Source organism: Physcomitrium patens, chromosome 26 (assembly GCF_059467195.1).
Source record: "Physcomitrium patens ecotype Gransden chromosome 26, ASM5946719v1, whole genome shotgun sequence".
In the NCBI taxonomy this organism is placed as follows: domain Eukaryota; kingdom Viridiplantae; phylum Streptophyta; class Bryopsida; order Funariales; family Funariaceae; genus Physcomitrium; species Physcomitrium patens.
In genome coordinates, this window is record NC_143435.1 from 6,495,313 (window position 1) to 6,510,829 (window position 15,517).

The 15,517-nt window shown below is 39.9% G+C and overlaps 3 protein-coding genes across 7 annotated transcripts; 1 reads left to right on the forward strand and 2 right to left on the reverse strand.

Moving 5' to 3' along the window:
* Positions 1-391: 391 nt before the first annotated feature.
* Positions 392-5,325, forward strand: LOC112278066 (cell division control protein 48 homolog A). The gene is made up of 8 exons (XM_024511095.3): positions 392-602; positions 1,569-1,731; positions 1,900-2,128; positions 2,283-2,442; positions 2,665-3,565; positions 3,849-4,130; positions 4,285-4,644; positions 4,895-5,325. Exons 1-8 carry the CDS (start codon positions 559-561, stop codon positions 5,195-5,197), a joined length of 2,442 nt encoding a protein of 813 aa, XP_024366863.1. The 5' UTR covers positions 392-558; the 3' UTR covers positions 5,198-5,325.
* A 995-nt stretch (positions 5,326-6,320) lies between these two features.
* Positions 6,321-7,876, reverse strand: LOC112278069 (ATP-dependent Clp protease proteolytic subunit-related protein 4, chloroplastic). The gene is made up of 2 exons (XM_024511099.3): positions 7,804-7,876; positions 6,321-7,604 (listed from the first exon to the last, which is right to left on the reverse strand). The coding sequence occupies exon 2, from the start codon at positions 7,500-7,502 to the stop codon at positions 6,546-6,548; it is 957 nt and encodes a 318-aa protein (XP_024366867.1). The 5' UTR covers positions 7,503-7,604; positions 7,804-7,876; the 3' UTR covers positions 6,321-6,545.
* A 1,744-nt stretch (positions 7,877-9,620) lies between these two features.
* LOC112277825 (uncharacterized) lies at positions 9,621-14,839 on the reverse strand. 5 transcript variants are annotated; one of them, XM_024510587.3, is made up of 12 exons: positions 14,564-14,839; positions 13,963-14,079; positions 13,187-13,291; positions 12,743-12,859; positions 12,405-12,571; positions 11,832-11,993; positions 11,527-11,615; positions 11,143-11,261; positions 10,837-10,933; positions 10,602-10,732; positions 10,296-10,469; positions 9,621-10,052 (listed from the first exon to the last, which is right to left on the reverse strand). In XM_024510587.3, the coding sequence occupies exons 3-12, from the start codon at positions 13,187-13,189 to the stop codon at positions 9,963-9,965; spliced, it is 1,149 nt and encodes a 382-aa protein (XP_024366355.1). In that variant the 5' UTR covers positions 13,190-13,291; positions 13,963-14,079; positions 14,564-14,839; the 3' UTR covers positions 9,621-9,962. The 5 variants fall into 5 exon arrangements, with proteins under 5 accessions (XP_024366355.1, XP_024366354.1, XP_073387667.1 ...); XM_024510586.3 differs by having other exon boundaries at positions 14,487-14,839; XM_073531566.2 differs by having other exon boundaries at positions 14,168-14,839.
* Between the last annotated feature and the right edge of the window lie 678 nt (positions 14,840-15,517).

Here is a 15,517-nt window from a genome sequence, read left to right on the forward strand (position 1 = left end):
GATGTAATGACCCCAGTGTACACTTTTTGAATTTCCCACGATATTTAGAAACAAAGATATTCCTATACTTCCGCGTGGCGACACACGATAGGCCCAGTGGCATCATCACTCTCCTCATTATCAAACATTTAGATTCCGTCGCCTAACGAATCCGAATCGCAACCGCACATCGAGATCGCTTACGCAGATTGAGAATCCTGCGGCTCAAATTGATCCACGACAAGAATATGGATGGATAAAGTTACGAGGATGGCAAAAATAAACTCATCGTTGTCCTATGAGGTAAAAGGAACCTTCTGGAGGGCTCCTTGCCTTTCGCCTTTTCTTCGCCATCCTCTTCGTATGAAGATCTCGCGTCGGAGTAGGTCTCGGCTCCGAGTTCGTCCGCTGCCCCCATTTCAATTGTGTTCGCAACGCAGCGCACCGCTGTTTGGGCTGGGTCGATGCCTAGTATTTTGTAGATCGGAGGGAGGGGAGTAACTTCTATTTAATTTGGAAAACGACATCGAAAACGGTCGATCTTCCCTGGAGAACGAATTGAAGTTGTGAGATTCGGCCATGGCGACTCCCGCGGCTGGACCTGCTGGGAAATCCTCGGATCCGTAAGGATCTCTCGCACCGGGCAGTATTATATCTGTTCAAGGAGTGATATGTTGTGCGGAGCTTGGCTTTTGGTGATGGATTCGTGGGGTGTTGACAGCGGGTTGCGAACTAGAACTGAAATCGCAGCCAGAATTCGATGTGGTGGGATGTAAAATGTGGGACTAGCGTGGTTTGTTGGTTGATTTGTATTTGGGGTACTTTTTGGAGCGTGGTAGGGGGTTTTGTGATGTTTGTGGAGTAATCTAGGGTTTCCTGTCTGACCGACTCTCGTCTTGCATCTCTACGATGTCGTTTAATTATGCACCTCAACGCACCCATTAGATTATGTTATTGATGGGCAAATTCGAAATTGAATCTTGATTGGTTCTTGCTTACAAGATCAGCGGATTGCTCTCGGTGGCGTAATGGTCATTGGGTGTTGTTTGCAATGCGAAGCTAGAGCTTTGTGCTAATTGGAGTAGCGTCCGTTGTGGGTAGGGACGCCTATTATAGGTGACATGCTGTATTAATTTCAGATTTTTTTTCACTGCGTATCAAGCAATGAAATTTAGTGGGTAACTTGATAGTATTAGTTTTTATTACTTATTAATGTTGCTGGGGTCTTCAAAACTGAGAAGCTACTAGTTTCAGAGTATAGGTAGAAGTCCGTTCAGACGTTTTTTTTTTTTTTGTTTTTTTGTTTTTTTTGTTTTTTGTGGTTATTTTCTTGATTGAAATGACGGAAGAACTACAGTTTGAATTGCCATCTTTTAGCACGCCATCATGGTCTCTTTTTTGTGCGTTGAGACAACAACTTGGGACTGTATATATCTGATTGGATGTTATGATTGATGAAGTGATGCTGGAATTGTTTTGCACGTGATAGGTGGAGCTCGATCATCTGACATGAATTTGTAACGTTCTAGTCCGAGGCTGCCCATATTTTCTCTCACTTACTGAACATTCTGCATGTTTCTTCGATACAGCAAGCCAAAGAAAGACTTTTCCACCGCTATTTTGGAGCGCAAGAAGGCTCCGAACCGTTTGGTTGTCGATGAGGCTGTGAATGATGATAATTCGGTGGTAGCATTAAGTATGGAGACTATGGAAAAGTTGCAGCTATTTCGTGGGGACACCGTGCTGATCAAGGTTTATATCACAGTTTTTTCCTGTTCATTGTTCTCTTGCAAGCATTAATCCTCGGTTAAAATATGCGAGTGTATGAAGTCAAATGTATCCTTTCAGATTGTTGGCAAATGATTCGAGTGCAGTGTTTTAGTATATCTGATTTTATCCATTCCCCCTTGTGTTTTGCAGGGTAAGAAACGCAAAGATACTGTGTGCATTGTCTTATCAGATGACACCTGCGATGAGCATAAAATACGCATGAACAAGGTGGTAAGGGCCAATCTTCGGGTGCGCCTTGGAGATGTGGTATCAGTTCACCAATGTCCGGATGTTAAATATGGTAAACGGATTCATGTACTGCCGTTTGATGACTCAATCGAGGGTGTGACTGGAAACCTATTCGATGCTTACTTGAAGCGTAAGTACCAACTTGGTTTAACTTGATCTGTTTTGGCACGCCGTTCCTATCTAGTCTGCAACATTTTTTGAAACCGCTGCTTTTGTTTTACATGCAATCTCATAATTGAATTAGGTCATCAGGTTTTGACGGAGAATTTGTGTTTTCGGTGCAGCTTACTTTTTGGAAGCTTACAGACCAGTCCGCAAAGGTGATTTATTCTTGGTGCGAGGAGGTATGAGGAGTGTGGAATTTAAAGTTGTTGAGACAGACCCTGCAGAGTACTGCATCGTTGCTCCTGATACAGAAATCTTTTGCGAAGGCGAGCCTTTGAGGTTAGCAATCGTTGTAGAATTGAACCTTAGTCCGCCAGTTTTAAATCATGTGCATTTGCATGGAATTATAGGTTAGGATTATTTTTGCACTGTTGATTTTCTGCAATATGTGATATTGGTTTAGTTTCTTGGCAATTTTTCATATGAGTTCATCGATACCGAATCTAGAGACTTACGATGGTTTTGTATTTTATTTATATTCTTATGTTTTTTGGAATTCAGGCGTGAGGATGAGGAAAGATTAGATGAAGTTGGGTATGATGACGTGGGTGGAGTCCGCAAGCAGATGGCACAGATCCGTGAATTGGTAGAGTTACCTTTGCGGCATCCGCAGCTTTTCAAGTCCATTGGTGTTAAGCCGCCTAAGGGTATTCTTTTATTTGGTCCTCCTGGTTCCGGAAAGACGTTGATTGCCAGAGCTGTGGCCAATGAAACTGGGGCATTCTTTTTCCTCATCAATGGCCCTGAAATCATGTCCAAGCTGGCTGGTGAGAGCGAGAGTAATCTAAGGAAGGCTTTTGAGGAGGCGGAGAAAAATGCGCCATCCATTATTTTTATTGATGAGATTGACTCCATTGCACCCAAGAGAGAAAAGACTCAAGGGGAGGTGGAAAGGCGAATTGTATCGCAGTTATTAACCCTCATGGATGGGTTAAAATCCCGTGCCCATGTCATTGTTATGGGAGCTACCAACCGCCCAAACAGTATTGACCCTGCACTTCGACGTTTCGGCCGGTTTGATCGTGAAATTGATATTGGGGTCCCGGATGAAGTTGGTCGGTTGGAAGTTATTCGTATTCACACTAAGAATATGAAGCTTGCTGAGGATGTTGATTTGGAGAGAATCGCTCACGACACTCATGGATTTGTTGGTGCTGATTTGGCGGCACTCTGCACAGAAGCAGCACTGCAATGTATTCGTGAGAAGATGGATGTGATAGATTTAGAAGATGATACAATTGATGCGGAAGTGCTAAACTCTATGGCTGTAACGAATGAACATTTCCAAACCGCACTTGGTATTAGCAATCCATCTGCTCTTCGAGAGACAGTGGTTGAGGTACCGAATACTACCTGGGAAGACATTGGAGGTCTGGAGAATGTTAAGCGGGAGCTCCAAGAGGTACTTCTTATGTCTTGACCCACTATATGGATACTCATCTTCAATCGAGAACGTTGACGCTCTATTGTTATGATGTCGAGTTGTTCTTGGGTACATTAAAGTTGGCGTCATTAATGGAATTAATCGATGGCGCAATTCTCTTCAGAGAGTTGGCAATACATTGATCATCGAGAAAATAACTCCTAAATTTCATATAGTTTCACGTTTCGGAGCTTGTAATTTGTACGAATCTGCTGTTGTATCTGGCTTCAACTGTTCTTCTTACTATGTTTTGAATTGGCAGACTGTGCAATATCCAGTTGAGCATCCTGAGAAGTTTGAGAAGTTTGGAATGTCGCCGTCTAAGGGTGTATTGTTCTATGGTCCGCCTGGGTGTGGAAAGACGCTGCTCGCCAAGGCAATTGCCAATGAATGTCAAGCCAATTTTATCAGTGTGAAGGGGCCCGAGCTGTTGACCATGTGGTTCGGTGAGAGTGAAGCGAATGTGCGAGATGTATTTGACAAGGCTCGTCAGTCAGCTCCTTGTGTTCTCTTTTTCGATGAGCTTGACTCGATCGCCAATCAGGTAACGTTTCAAGGATACATTTTTGCAGATCTCAATTACTTTGCTGAACAGAATCTCAGTAATGCTGTTAATATCACGTGTAGTATTTGATTGCTATACATATCTAGCAAATATGCAAGCGCTGACTATATGTCTTCTGTGTACGCTTGTACAGCGTGGCAGCAGTCAGGGTGATGCTGGTGGTGCTGCGGATCGTGTCTTAAACCAGCTGCTTACAGAGATGGATGGTATGAACGCCAAAAAGACGGTGTTCATCATTGGGGCAACTAATAGACCTGATATTATAGACTCTGCACTTCTCAGACCTGGACGTTTGGATCAGCTCATTTACATTCCCCTACCAGATGAAGCCTCTCGCTTGAGGATTTTCCAGGCAGCTTTAAGGAAGTCTCCTCTAGCCAAGGAGGTGGATTTGGAAGCCCTGGCCAGGTACACACAAGGTTTCAGTGGGGCAGATATCACTGAAATCTGCCAGCGCGCTTGCAAGTACGCCATTCGTGAAAACATCGAAAAGGTTGGTTTCTGTTATCCCTCAACGTTTTTTTTTTTTTTTTTTTTTTTTTTTTATGACTTCGGGTCGTGTGTTCACTTTTGTGTTCTACATACGGCAATCGTATGTCACTTTTGCACGATTATAGCTCAAGACTTGTCCGTCACAAAACTCTCCATTTTTCTGTACTAAAGCATGTAAATGAAGTTGAGAGCAGGACAAGCTGAAACTTGGCATCTTGAGATTTAACGTTCACTGTTTTGGCTCATTGTAGGACATTGAGAGGGAAAAGAGGAGAGCGGAGAATCCTGAAGCCATGGAAGAAGATGAGGTAGAAGAAGTAGCGCAGATCAAGGCATCTCACTTCGAAGAAGCAATGAAATATGCTCGTCGTAGTGTGAGTGATGCTGACATCCGGAAATACCAAGCATTTGCTCAGACTCTTCAGCAGTCGCGTGGATTTGGATCAGAGTTTCGATTTCCAGATCGCCCAGCTGCTGCTGGAGCACCGAGTGCCGCGGAAGCTCCTTCGGCCTTTGGTACTGATGCTGCAGATGAGGATGATTTGTACAGCTAGACCTGCGAATAATTCATGGTTTTTCCAGTCGGTTTGTAGGTCTTGTTGGTACAAATTTTGTCCACATTTTCTTCGTGTCCTTCCCAATGCTGAATGAGAAATTTATTAACCTTGTTTAAGTGTTGAAATTTTGGTATCAATTTTGTTGATGGTGTAGATTTGTAACCAATCAATTTGTATTAAGGATTATAGTATGAACAATCCTATTTGTACTGTGTCTACTAGGATTGCTACTAAATTGAGTATATTCAACAATAATGGCAGGAGCACGAACAGGCAGTGTCTGAAAGCTCAAAGATTGAATTGTAGCAAGCCCAGCGATTATTTGAGGCACCCGTTGTTGTCCACCCCTACATTACTCAATGCACATTACTGTACTGAGATCTCTAACTTTCCCGATCCGCTTATAATCTAAGTAGGCCCTTAAGATAAACAGTAGTATTTCACCAGAGGGATGGGTATTACCTGAATGTCAAGTGCTTCCACATGTTCAAGCTCAAGCACGGCCATCGTATTCAAAATCACGGAAACTCCGTTTTATGACTCTTTAGTTTTGATACACCGAAACTACTGATGGCAAGACTTAGTTTCTAATGACCTTCGTTCCACATTAGAATCCTGATAGCATACAACGCTAGATGTGAACTTTTTAAAGTCAACGGTTAGGATAGGCGGGTTGTCAGGTTTTATGAAAACTATGTATTCACACATCAAGTTTGGTTTCTATTGAAAAAATTGCTTTCCTGCTTCCTAACAGCTGAAAAATAAAGAATCGATCAACCTCGTTAATTCTAACCTTCAACCTCACCAATGAAGAGGTTAAATTGTTTAGTAAGAAGTTCATATGGTACATGTGATGCCAGCCTTTATCTGCTGCTGAACTAGGGTTCTAGATAAAGAGCAAACAATTACAAATCATCCAATGGACAGAGAAACCAACGAGATTGTCACAACTAATGTAGGATCAAAAGATCTAATTGATCGGTCATGACAAATTTCAATTTCCGAGAGCCTAAATATTGAAAGAAAATGTATCTGATGGCCTGGGGGTTTAACAGATCTACAATAACGGATCTACAATGAAGCCGGAAGACAGAAAGCACCTGCGTTTACCGACAAAGTCTGAAATGCTAAGGTATCTTTTACATTAAGATTCGATGTACAGCTCAAAGTGCTCATTAACATCAGCATTCTTCACATTGCATGCCTCGATTATGTTCCTGTTGGAGCTCATTAAAGATACAATTCCTACAGATCTACAGAAAGAGGCCAGACTAGTCCTAGCTTCAATGTGCCAACTACCTAAAAGTCTAAATTGCAAATGGATAGATACCTGTCATATGGTTGATCAGATCAATTGAGCTTTCTTGAGGTCCGAAGCTATACTCCTCTTCTCGTCTCCTTCAGCATACAGAACCTTGTCAATGATGCCATAATCCACAGCCTCGTCCGGTTTGAAGTATTTTGGCCGCCTAATATCATCAGTAATCTTCTCAGGAGACTGTCCTGTGTGTCTTGAGAGCAACTTAACCAGCTCTTCCTTCACGTTACGAACTTCCTTCCGAGCAATATCAATATCAGTCGCTTGACCCCGGAATTGGGCAATTGGCTGCTTGAGCATGATTGTTGCAGAAGGCAAACAAGCACGATTTCCTTTGGAGCCTGCCGCCAGCAAAAGAGCCGCTTCACCCCAAGCATTACCAACACACAACGTGAAGATGGGAGGTTTCACATAGCGCATAGTGTCGTATATGGCAAACGCTTCGGTTTCATATCCCAGCTTCTCACCATCCTTGGTGGTACCCGTGGAGTTGATATACATGTATATGGATTTCTCTGGGTCATCGTATTGCAAGTACAGCAACTCAGCCATTACGAGCTCGGTGACGGCTGGGACGAGCGACATTGCTAAGAAGACAATACGGTTCTTAAACAAATATGAAGGCAAATCTGGAGGTGGCTGCTGCCGAGCATCTCCCCGTTGAAATGGAATAACCATGGTAACAACGCCCCGGCGCCCACGGCCCTGTGTTCTCTCCAATGATCTCCAGGTTGAAAACATTCCTTCCCCAGCTAAGGAGCTCTGCATGCTGCTACCCACAAAGGGCCGCGTCAGCTCGTTATGGAGATGTTGAGGAGTGGATATCTTCCTACTTGCCCTTAGCACCACCATGTCGGTATCCTTCCTCGACATGGAAACAAAGCAGCTGTTGCGTATGGACGTTGGGGACAAGGACGACGATGCAGAATGCCATAACTCAGCTTTCCTACCGGCTGCGGCTGGCACTAAACACCCCGCCGCCATGATCTCCACGGCGGCAATCGGCCCTTCTCCCTTCTCTCTTCCCGTCCAAAAACCTAATCCCAAAGTCTAGCACGGAAACGAATTGCAAACCTTCGCAAACCTCTGCAGCACCAATAAAGTCATCCGTCAATACATAAACTACACAATCCGGCTGTCTTCTTTTTGTCCTCTTGATAGGGCGCCCAGCTACGAGATAAGCGCAACGTTCGAAATCAAAGTAAACTACCTGCAAAACCGAATTGGAGGTGTAGAAACGAAACTAAACGGAGACATTGAATTCGTGGGTATTGTGCGAGCTTACCGAATGCAGGAAATGGCGCAGCGAGTGCAATCAAGCTCCTGGAGATGAGGAATTGGAATGCGACAATTCGAGAGATTGCGAAAGCAGCGACGTTGAACGAGAAGCTATCCATTCAAAGGCCGAAGGTTTCTGGTGGGCAGACGCCGGGCAGCCCAAAAGGTCCAGTAGGAAAAAAGGCAAAAGAAGAAGGAAAAAAAAAGTAAAATTCATGAAAACGTAAAAGTCATGAAAACGGGAACACACGGCCTTCTTGTTAATGTGGATAAGGTCCTATTAACTAATGTTCAAGTGAACAAAGGAGCATTTGCACAATACAACCCTAAATTAGTAGAAAATGCATTTTTTATTTAAGATAATTTTAAATAATGAAGTTTTGTTTGGTTTGTTTATATAGATCTTCCAATTTGACATTCTAAGGTTGCAAAGTTTAAGCTAATTGGCCTTGATTTGTAAAAATTAGAAACCATTGATGTCATTCAATTTCCTTCTTTCTTATGTACATTTTAATAGAGGAGTTTTGTTTATTTACTGATTTTTATTTTATTTTGTAATGTTTACTATACCAAATGTACATGTTGTTTGAAATCTTGTTCATTCTTGGAATATACTAAGACATGTAAATAAATAACTACAAAGTCTTTTAAGCATTAAAATATAAATTTAAAAATCATAAGTTCATTTTTAAAATCCTACATATATTTGTAATAACCTTATTTTATGTAAAATAATATACATATGAATCTTCTTAAATCTATCTTTGAAATGGTATGTTTTAAATTGAATTGCTATAATGATTTAAAAATATCTACTTTACAAAAAATTGTTAATTATGTTCCTAAAATCCACATTAGTTTATTTTTATTCTAAAAAATAAAACTACGGTAAAAAAATTATATTAATACGTTCTTGTAACATTATTAATTTTATATTTAACATGCTGGTTTTATATATATATATATATATATATATATTTTCAATTAGAAGCTGTTTTTCTTAAAATAATTGTATTGTGCATGTAAGTTTCCATTCATGCTATTCATTAAAGTGTTTATTGGAATAACTTATTATTATTATTATTATTTTACATAATTTACAAATAATAGTGACAAATTAATAATAAATGTTAGAATTACATAACAAATTTGTTATATAACTAATATGTAAAGGATAACTCTTTGTATTATTTACTTTAAGATTATATATTAATTCAAATTTTAAAATTAATTTCTACAATTAATAATTGTCATTTTGTAGTTAGTGTGCTTTTTTTTTATTGTGAAACCATGCCTCTTATGTCATCTATTAAAAAAATTGAAATATTAAAGAATATTTTTTTAATAAAATCATGACATAATGCAAGATTATATGATTATTGGGCAATTGCCCAATAACAAATCTCTAATAAACAGAAATTGCCCAAAGAATAACAAATCTCTAAACTCAATCTACATATAAATACCACCCACCAGGTCCCCAATCACCTTCTTTTTCAAATCATGTTTAATGTTTTTAACTATACTCTTTGGAAAGGTAGCTCACTCATATTGCCTTCAATTGTGCTTGTCAAAACAAAAGAGACAAACAATAAATTTCAAACATGAATAACCTCTTCATTTGGATGAACACTCCTTTCAAAAATTCTTTCTGACCTGAGCCCAGTCTGGGGTTCATTCTGTCTAACCCCGATATCATTTGTCCCCTTCCATTTTAAAGGTGAGGAACCATATGTATATATATATACCTCGTGGGGTTGTAAGACAAATGATACCCGTATTTTTTAACTACTGTGATCATGATTGTTGCAACGGGACCCTGCGCACTGTCAAATCCAATTTGTATATTTAACGGAGATAGACAAGATTGCTATGACAGTTTCAACTACGTCCTTGTATTACAATACAGCAGTGACAATCCGGATGTCTGACTCAAAACCGCAGCTTGGAATTACATCGACTTTTACTCAAGTGTACAGGCTCATATTCTCAATATTGTGATCCTCTCAGTAAATTCTTCTTGATCCAGGGGAGGCACAAGTTCTCCAATACCACTTCAGAATCAAACTCTTACTAAGCCCAAAAGACACGAGCACAATCGGAGCAGTCCTCTGGCAGGAGACCACAAGCACTGAGAACAGTTATCACAATCGGATGAAATCGTCTCTATCTCCCTTCCCACTGGTGCGTGAACATGTAGCCCACCTCCAGCTCTCCGTCGTCAGGAATATCGGTGCAATGCACAGCATTCTTCACCTGAAATAGCGAGGGGTGACTTATTCGATGAGTGCTATTGCAGCTCATGAAGTTCTAATAATGAAATTTTAGATGACAACTCGCACATCATCATGTGATAGATGAATTGCGTTTTCCTCGGAAGAAGTCATTTTAGGTTGAACATGATTCTGCCTACGGCAATAGTAAAACAGTCTGTGTGGTGGTGCGATTTATGAAGATGAGTACTTTCACAAATTTAGAGTAGGTTAAACTTCTCAGCACCTTATTGATGCCGAATTCTGCACGTAGGGAGCGTGGCCTAAGCGCCCGTGCAATGCAGGAGTCGGCTGGGCCGCAGAATTCTCGGAACTTATTTACAGGATTGGAGCATGGATTTTCCTTGTCAACAATTTCCAAGATAATGAAGTCACCAGATGCCAACTCGTGTGTCATCGACTGCACATGTGTAAAACAATTAGTATATCTTGCTCTAAGAATATGATCGCCCTTTTCGTAGTTGGGATCCAATATCAAATTTGATAAAAACAGATTCTAAGAAGAGAATGATTAAGAGGTAAGAAGCAATACACAGAAGTCGGGGCATATTCCTTGATAAACCGCAAGGAAATCAGCCGCAGCGTGCCGAGAAAACTGAGTTAATTCCATTGCCGTCACATCGAACTGGCACAGTATTCGATCTAATATAGCTCCTGCACAGCCTGTGTGAATGGTATCTACGATTACTCCCTAGCTTTTGATGATCATGTTGAGTACCATAAGAATTTGTGTTACTTTGAAGGGTAGAAAGATACGAGTGCCGTACCAGACATGACGGCATGTGGCCTGATGATGCACAGGGTGCAATTTCTGAAGCGGGCGGACATGCCCATATTCCAGCACCTAAAGAAAAAAAGTGTTTCCTACAAAACGAGAATAATAATTTTCATTTTCTGATGCTCGTAATGGCATTTGATATTTGTGCCTAGTACCAATTTCCAATGTCTACATTCAAACATGGACTTCGGTCATTACGGGACTGATTCAATTCGGCTATTCGATGTGCAAACAAAATTGTAGCTCAGATAATGTTTACTGTGCTAAAGAAAATTTAGTACAGACGAAGTCATACAATTCTTGCGTTCTCGTGTGAATCGGACCCATGGCACGCATTCATTGTTGTGTCTGTCCCAAATTGAGCACGGATAGAACTCGGCGCCTTTATTCTTGCCACTTCTGTACTAGTTGGGCCTGTATTATTAAGAATCATAACAATCCAATTAAAAGAAATAAGATGCATTAATTTGGTACTGTTGGTGAACCCGACGCACGTGTTCTTTAACTTCCATATTATTTTTCTCGTAATTTACGTATGTGGCTGAAGATGTTACTTGCCATGATTATATATGATGCTGGTTTCTTTAAAATTTTCACATGTACTGTGTCACTCTCATTTCCAACATAAATCATGAGAAATAACAGTCAACACATTGTGAAATTCATACTTAAGGCTCACCAAGTAGTAACCTCCACCTGCAGAGTGCATTCTCGCCAACTAGCTCCATCGCTATCACTGGCCCATTTGATATAAGCTGGATGAGAGATCTGTCAAAAGATTTCACCCAATCAAAACCACAGTAGAGTTCTATTGATCGGTGAATGCGATCAACTCGCGACGATTTCTGCCATGTGAATATCAGGTTGAGTTGCCTTCTGAGTGAAAGAATAGTCGCAGTTGCAGGAGAGGTTATAAGCAACACAGGAGGTTTCAAGGTTTGCTGAAGCCAAGAAATAATATTGGGTACAAGGATGGGGTCTCACTCATAGAAAGGTTTTCCTTGGTGAACATTGTAGAACTCCTCAGCCTGCTTTCGTGACAGCTGACACATACGCATGTGTTTTATAAGCAATCCATTTCTTGTAATGCATTCCAGAATCTTTCCAGCGTTGCAAATGGCGTCTGGCTTTATCATGGCACACGTCCTGTTCATTGCAAATCCAGTTCAACCAAAAACATTATCAAAAGAAAAAGATTTGTTTTGAAAAAGGCTTCAACGCATATGTTTAGTATGTACCCTCAGTCTCAAAATATGTTGATACCTGCTCCCGTAAATACTGATTCCCACTCAATAAGTACATAAGAGCATTGAAGATTCTAATGTTGGATTCCATGAACGTCCAGTTCTGCACGTGCATGTGCATCGAAAGTTTACTTGCAACTTGTGAAGTCAGCTACCGTCTAGTTACTGTGTTTGTCGAGTATGAATCTCCACAATAGTTACACTGTTCAATTGTTTTCGCGGCGCTAGCACTCGGGTAATGATCACCTCAGCGCTCGGAGTGCAATATTATGTGGTAACAAAATCATGACAGGATTTAGTGGAGAACACGTACGTCTCCTGCAAACCACGTAAATGCTTTCGTGTGAACTCATCACCATAATCCTCGATGAGAAGCTGGCGTGTATACACCAAAATGGTAGAGCCTATGTAGAGCTGCTCGAGGGTAATGGCAGGATATGCTACCCGCTTCAGAAATGTCTTCTGATTCTTAATGTCGTACTGCACAGCATCGCAGTGTTGTCATGACGCGTAAAACATTAAAAATAATATTGTACGTGGTTTGTTCACAATACTTCTCAGATGACATGATTTTCATGCTGCTCTGTCTTTTGCATGGAGTAATACGCTTATACAGGAGTGGATTGAAATTTTATTTGACTCAAGCCTTACCATCTCAATAGATTGATCATTTGTGTGATACATAAACTGGTATCTCCATGTGATGTCAGTCATCGGGTCATGCCATGTACAAATGAACGCGTACCGTGCCCCGTCGTTGTTGATATCCTGCTTGACATCAATTGATTAACATGTCTGACTATTGGAGTTAAAAGGGCCTGTTTTACTCTATACTGCTACGTTGCATACCACTGGATCGTTGATGAGGGAACGTTTTTCATTTTTATTCTGGTGAAGGTGTAATTTATAGCATGTGCGATTTTAAACATGCTCGATCTAAAACTTAGATATTTCTAGCAGGAGTGATTCCAATACCACCTCTTACGCTGCATCTCTATTTGTGCAAAGCTTGTAGACTGATCTAACTTTTTTTAGGTAATTTTATAAATGGAATGATGGAAAATGTAAAATTATGAAAATGAACAAGGACCTTACCATTGCTATGAATAACAACTTCAAGCGAACACTTAGAGTAGTTCTGAGATCGAGTGTTTATGTACTCGATTTGATCCAGATATCCCAACCGCTGTTAGGAGGAGCCTGTAGACATGCACATGAGAAACACAGCAGAAGATTTCATCAGTTAGATGAATCGAAGTTGGCCTCTAGTTTCTTATCAAAAAAATTCAAAGAAATGACATCGGTACTATAACCATGCAACTACGCACTCTCTCGTTTAAGGTTCGTATCTCCCAACGTAGTATAGATAGTGTGCATCTGTATGTTGGTAATCACGAACCGATAAGAGTACTGTGATCAACATCAAACTCAAGATTTTCTACGGAACGTAGTGTTTACCTACAAATTTACTGTTAAAGTATGAAACAAATATGTTCTGTTCAATTTACTGCCAGCTTGTCACGACAGTAACTTATTCTCTACACTCAATGCTGTGGCTGTTCCCTGCTAATTTTATTTTAATCGATTTTTAAATGTAATGCAGAAGTCACGATTTGTATTGTTAGGTTTCAGGGCTTCAACACCAATCCTCTCATTCCAATTTCATGTAATCACTGTGCAAGTGTATCAGAATCACCACTTATCATTATTGTAGACAATGGCTGCCATTTTTCAGATTCAAGATTCAACTAAACTAAAGCAACCTGGAACTCTTATATTCTTCTATATTGTAGAATAAAATATATTCCAATAGAAATAGATATAAATTGTTAAAAGAGATTATTAGAGAAATTCAGGGAGAGTCGTATTACGCTATCACGCTATCCCGCAATAATGGTCTAGTCCCAACATCTTAGTTCTTTATGTGGCTGTAGATCCTTCAGGTGTCCTGCTAGTGCAACTCTTAATTTTTCCATTCAATCATCAACCTGCTAGCAGATATTAGTCAAGGTCTTCGCCGTGACATCAATCCATCATCACATAATCACCAAATCATCCTTCCCTCAATGTACCTACCTCAGAAAAGTGATCTCTGGAAAATGTTTGATTCACAATAACAATATTTTTTCTTTCTTAAAATGTGAACTCGAGGAATGCTGAAATCCTGATTGGTGCCAAGGAACAGTTACGATACAACTCAAATACGTAACTCAGTCGGGACTAAAAACTCTGAGCACCTCGTATAATGAAAGAAAATAGTACTATCTCTCTTACACGAAGCCACCACAACTTCAAACGAAGGTTGATCATATAGATCACTGCTGTCAGTGATGCAAAAAACGCATACACTTCAAACGAACGAAACAGAGAAAATAAAAGTTGCAGAATGACGCACATCGGCATAGAAAACCGCTTGAAATTCAGACATTAGTTCCCTCCCTTCCAAGATTTTCGAGGTGATCTTATCGTTACCAAGAAGATGGACTAAACATCCGGCCAAGAAAAACTTCCCGGGCAGCTGAAATGGCTTCATACGAAATTCCTTAGCGTCGTTCCGGAGGGTGAGACCTAACTAACTGCACAATCACTCTGATGAAGAATCACGCACAGAATTTACAACAAAAAGAATGGCGCGGTGATCAAGTACAAAGGAACGGGATTATATATATCAATTGACCGAAGGTGTGGATCCAACAACAATTGTGGAGATTGCTCCGGAAGCGAAAAATAAATAAAATAAATAAAACGGAGTTGGATGCTTTAACGCCGCCTTAGGCAGCAGTCCGCGGCTCTCTCGATGCGTGATTTTCATCCATCCATTTTATCCGTTTGAATCCTCGTTCATCCGCTCATGTTTTTCATTCATTCTCATGTCCAAGTGAGACACATGGTTGGACTCTTTGATTCCCAACTTGTTCAAGATTTTATTAACGAAACCTTCGCACAAGTTTATTTATTAATGAGGTCTTAATACCCAAATGCCTACTTTGAAAAAGTCTAAGGTGAAAAGATTTTACCAAGTTTTTTTAAAAAAAACTTCAAATACGTATATAAAAAAGAAGGACAAAATGGAAAACATTATTGGAAGGAAAGGGAAACTCAAGGGTTTAGATGAGAACATTATTGATGGATTCATACATTAATAATTTTTCAAATACATCTGTGCAACACGAATAAGTTTCATATATATATATATATATATATATATATATGTATATATATATATTAAATCATTTAAATTCAATCATAGAAATCTTGAAAAAAGAAAAACCTAATCACAACAAATTGTACAAAGGTCTTTTACATTTAATGCCATAAAAGTATTTAGCACAATTATATTTTTTTCATTACAAAATATGTATAATATGATTAGATGAGTGCTAACTGAATGCTACTAGCAATTTTATTTTAAAATAAACCAACATA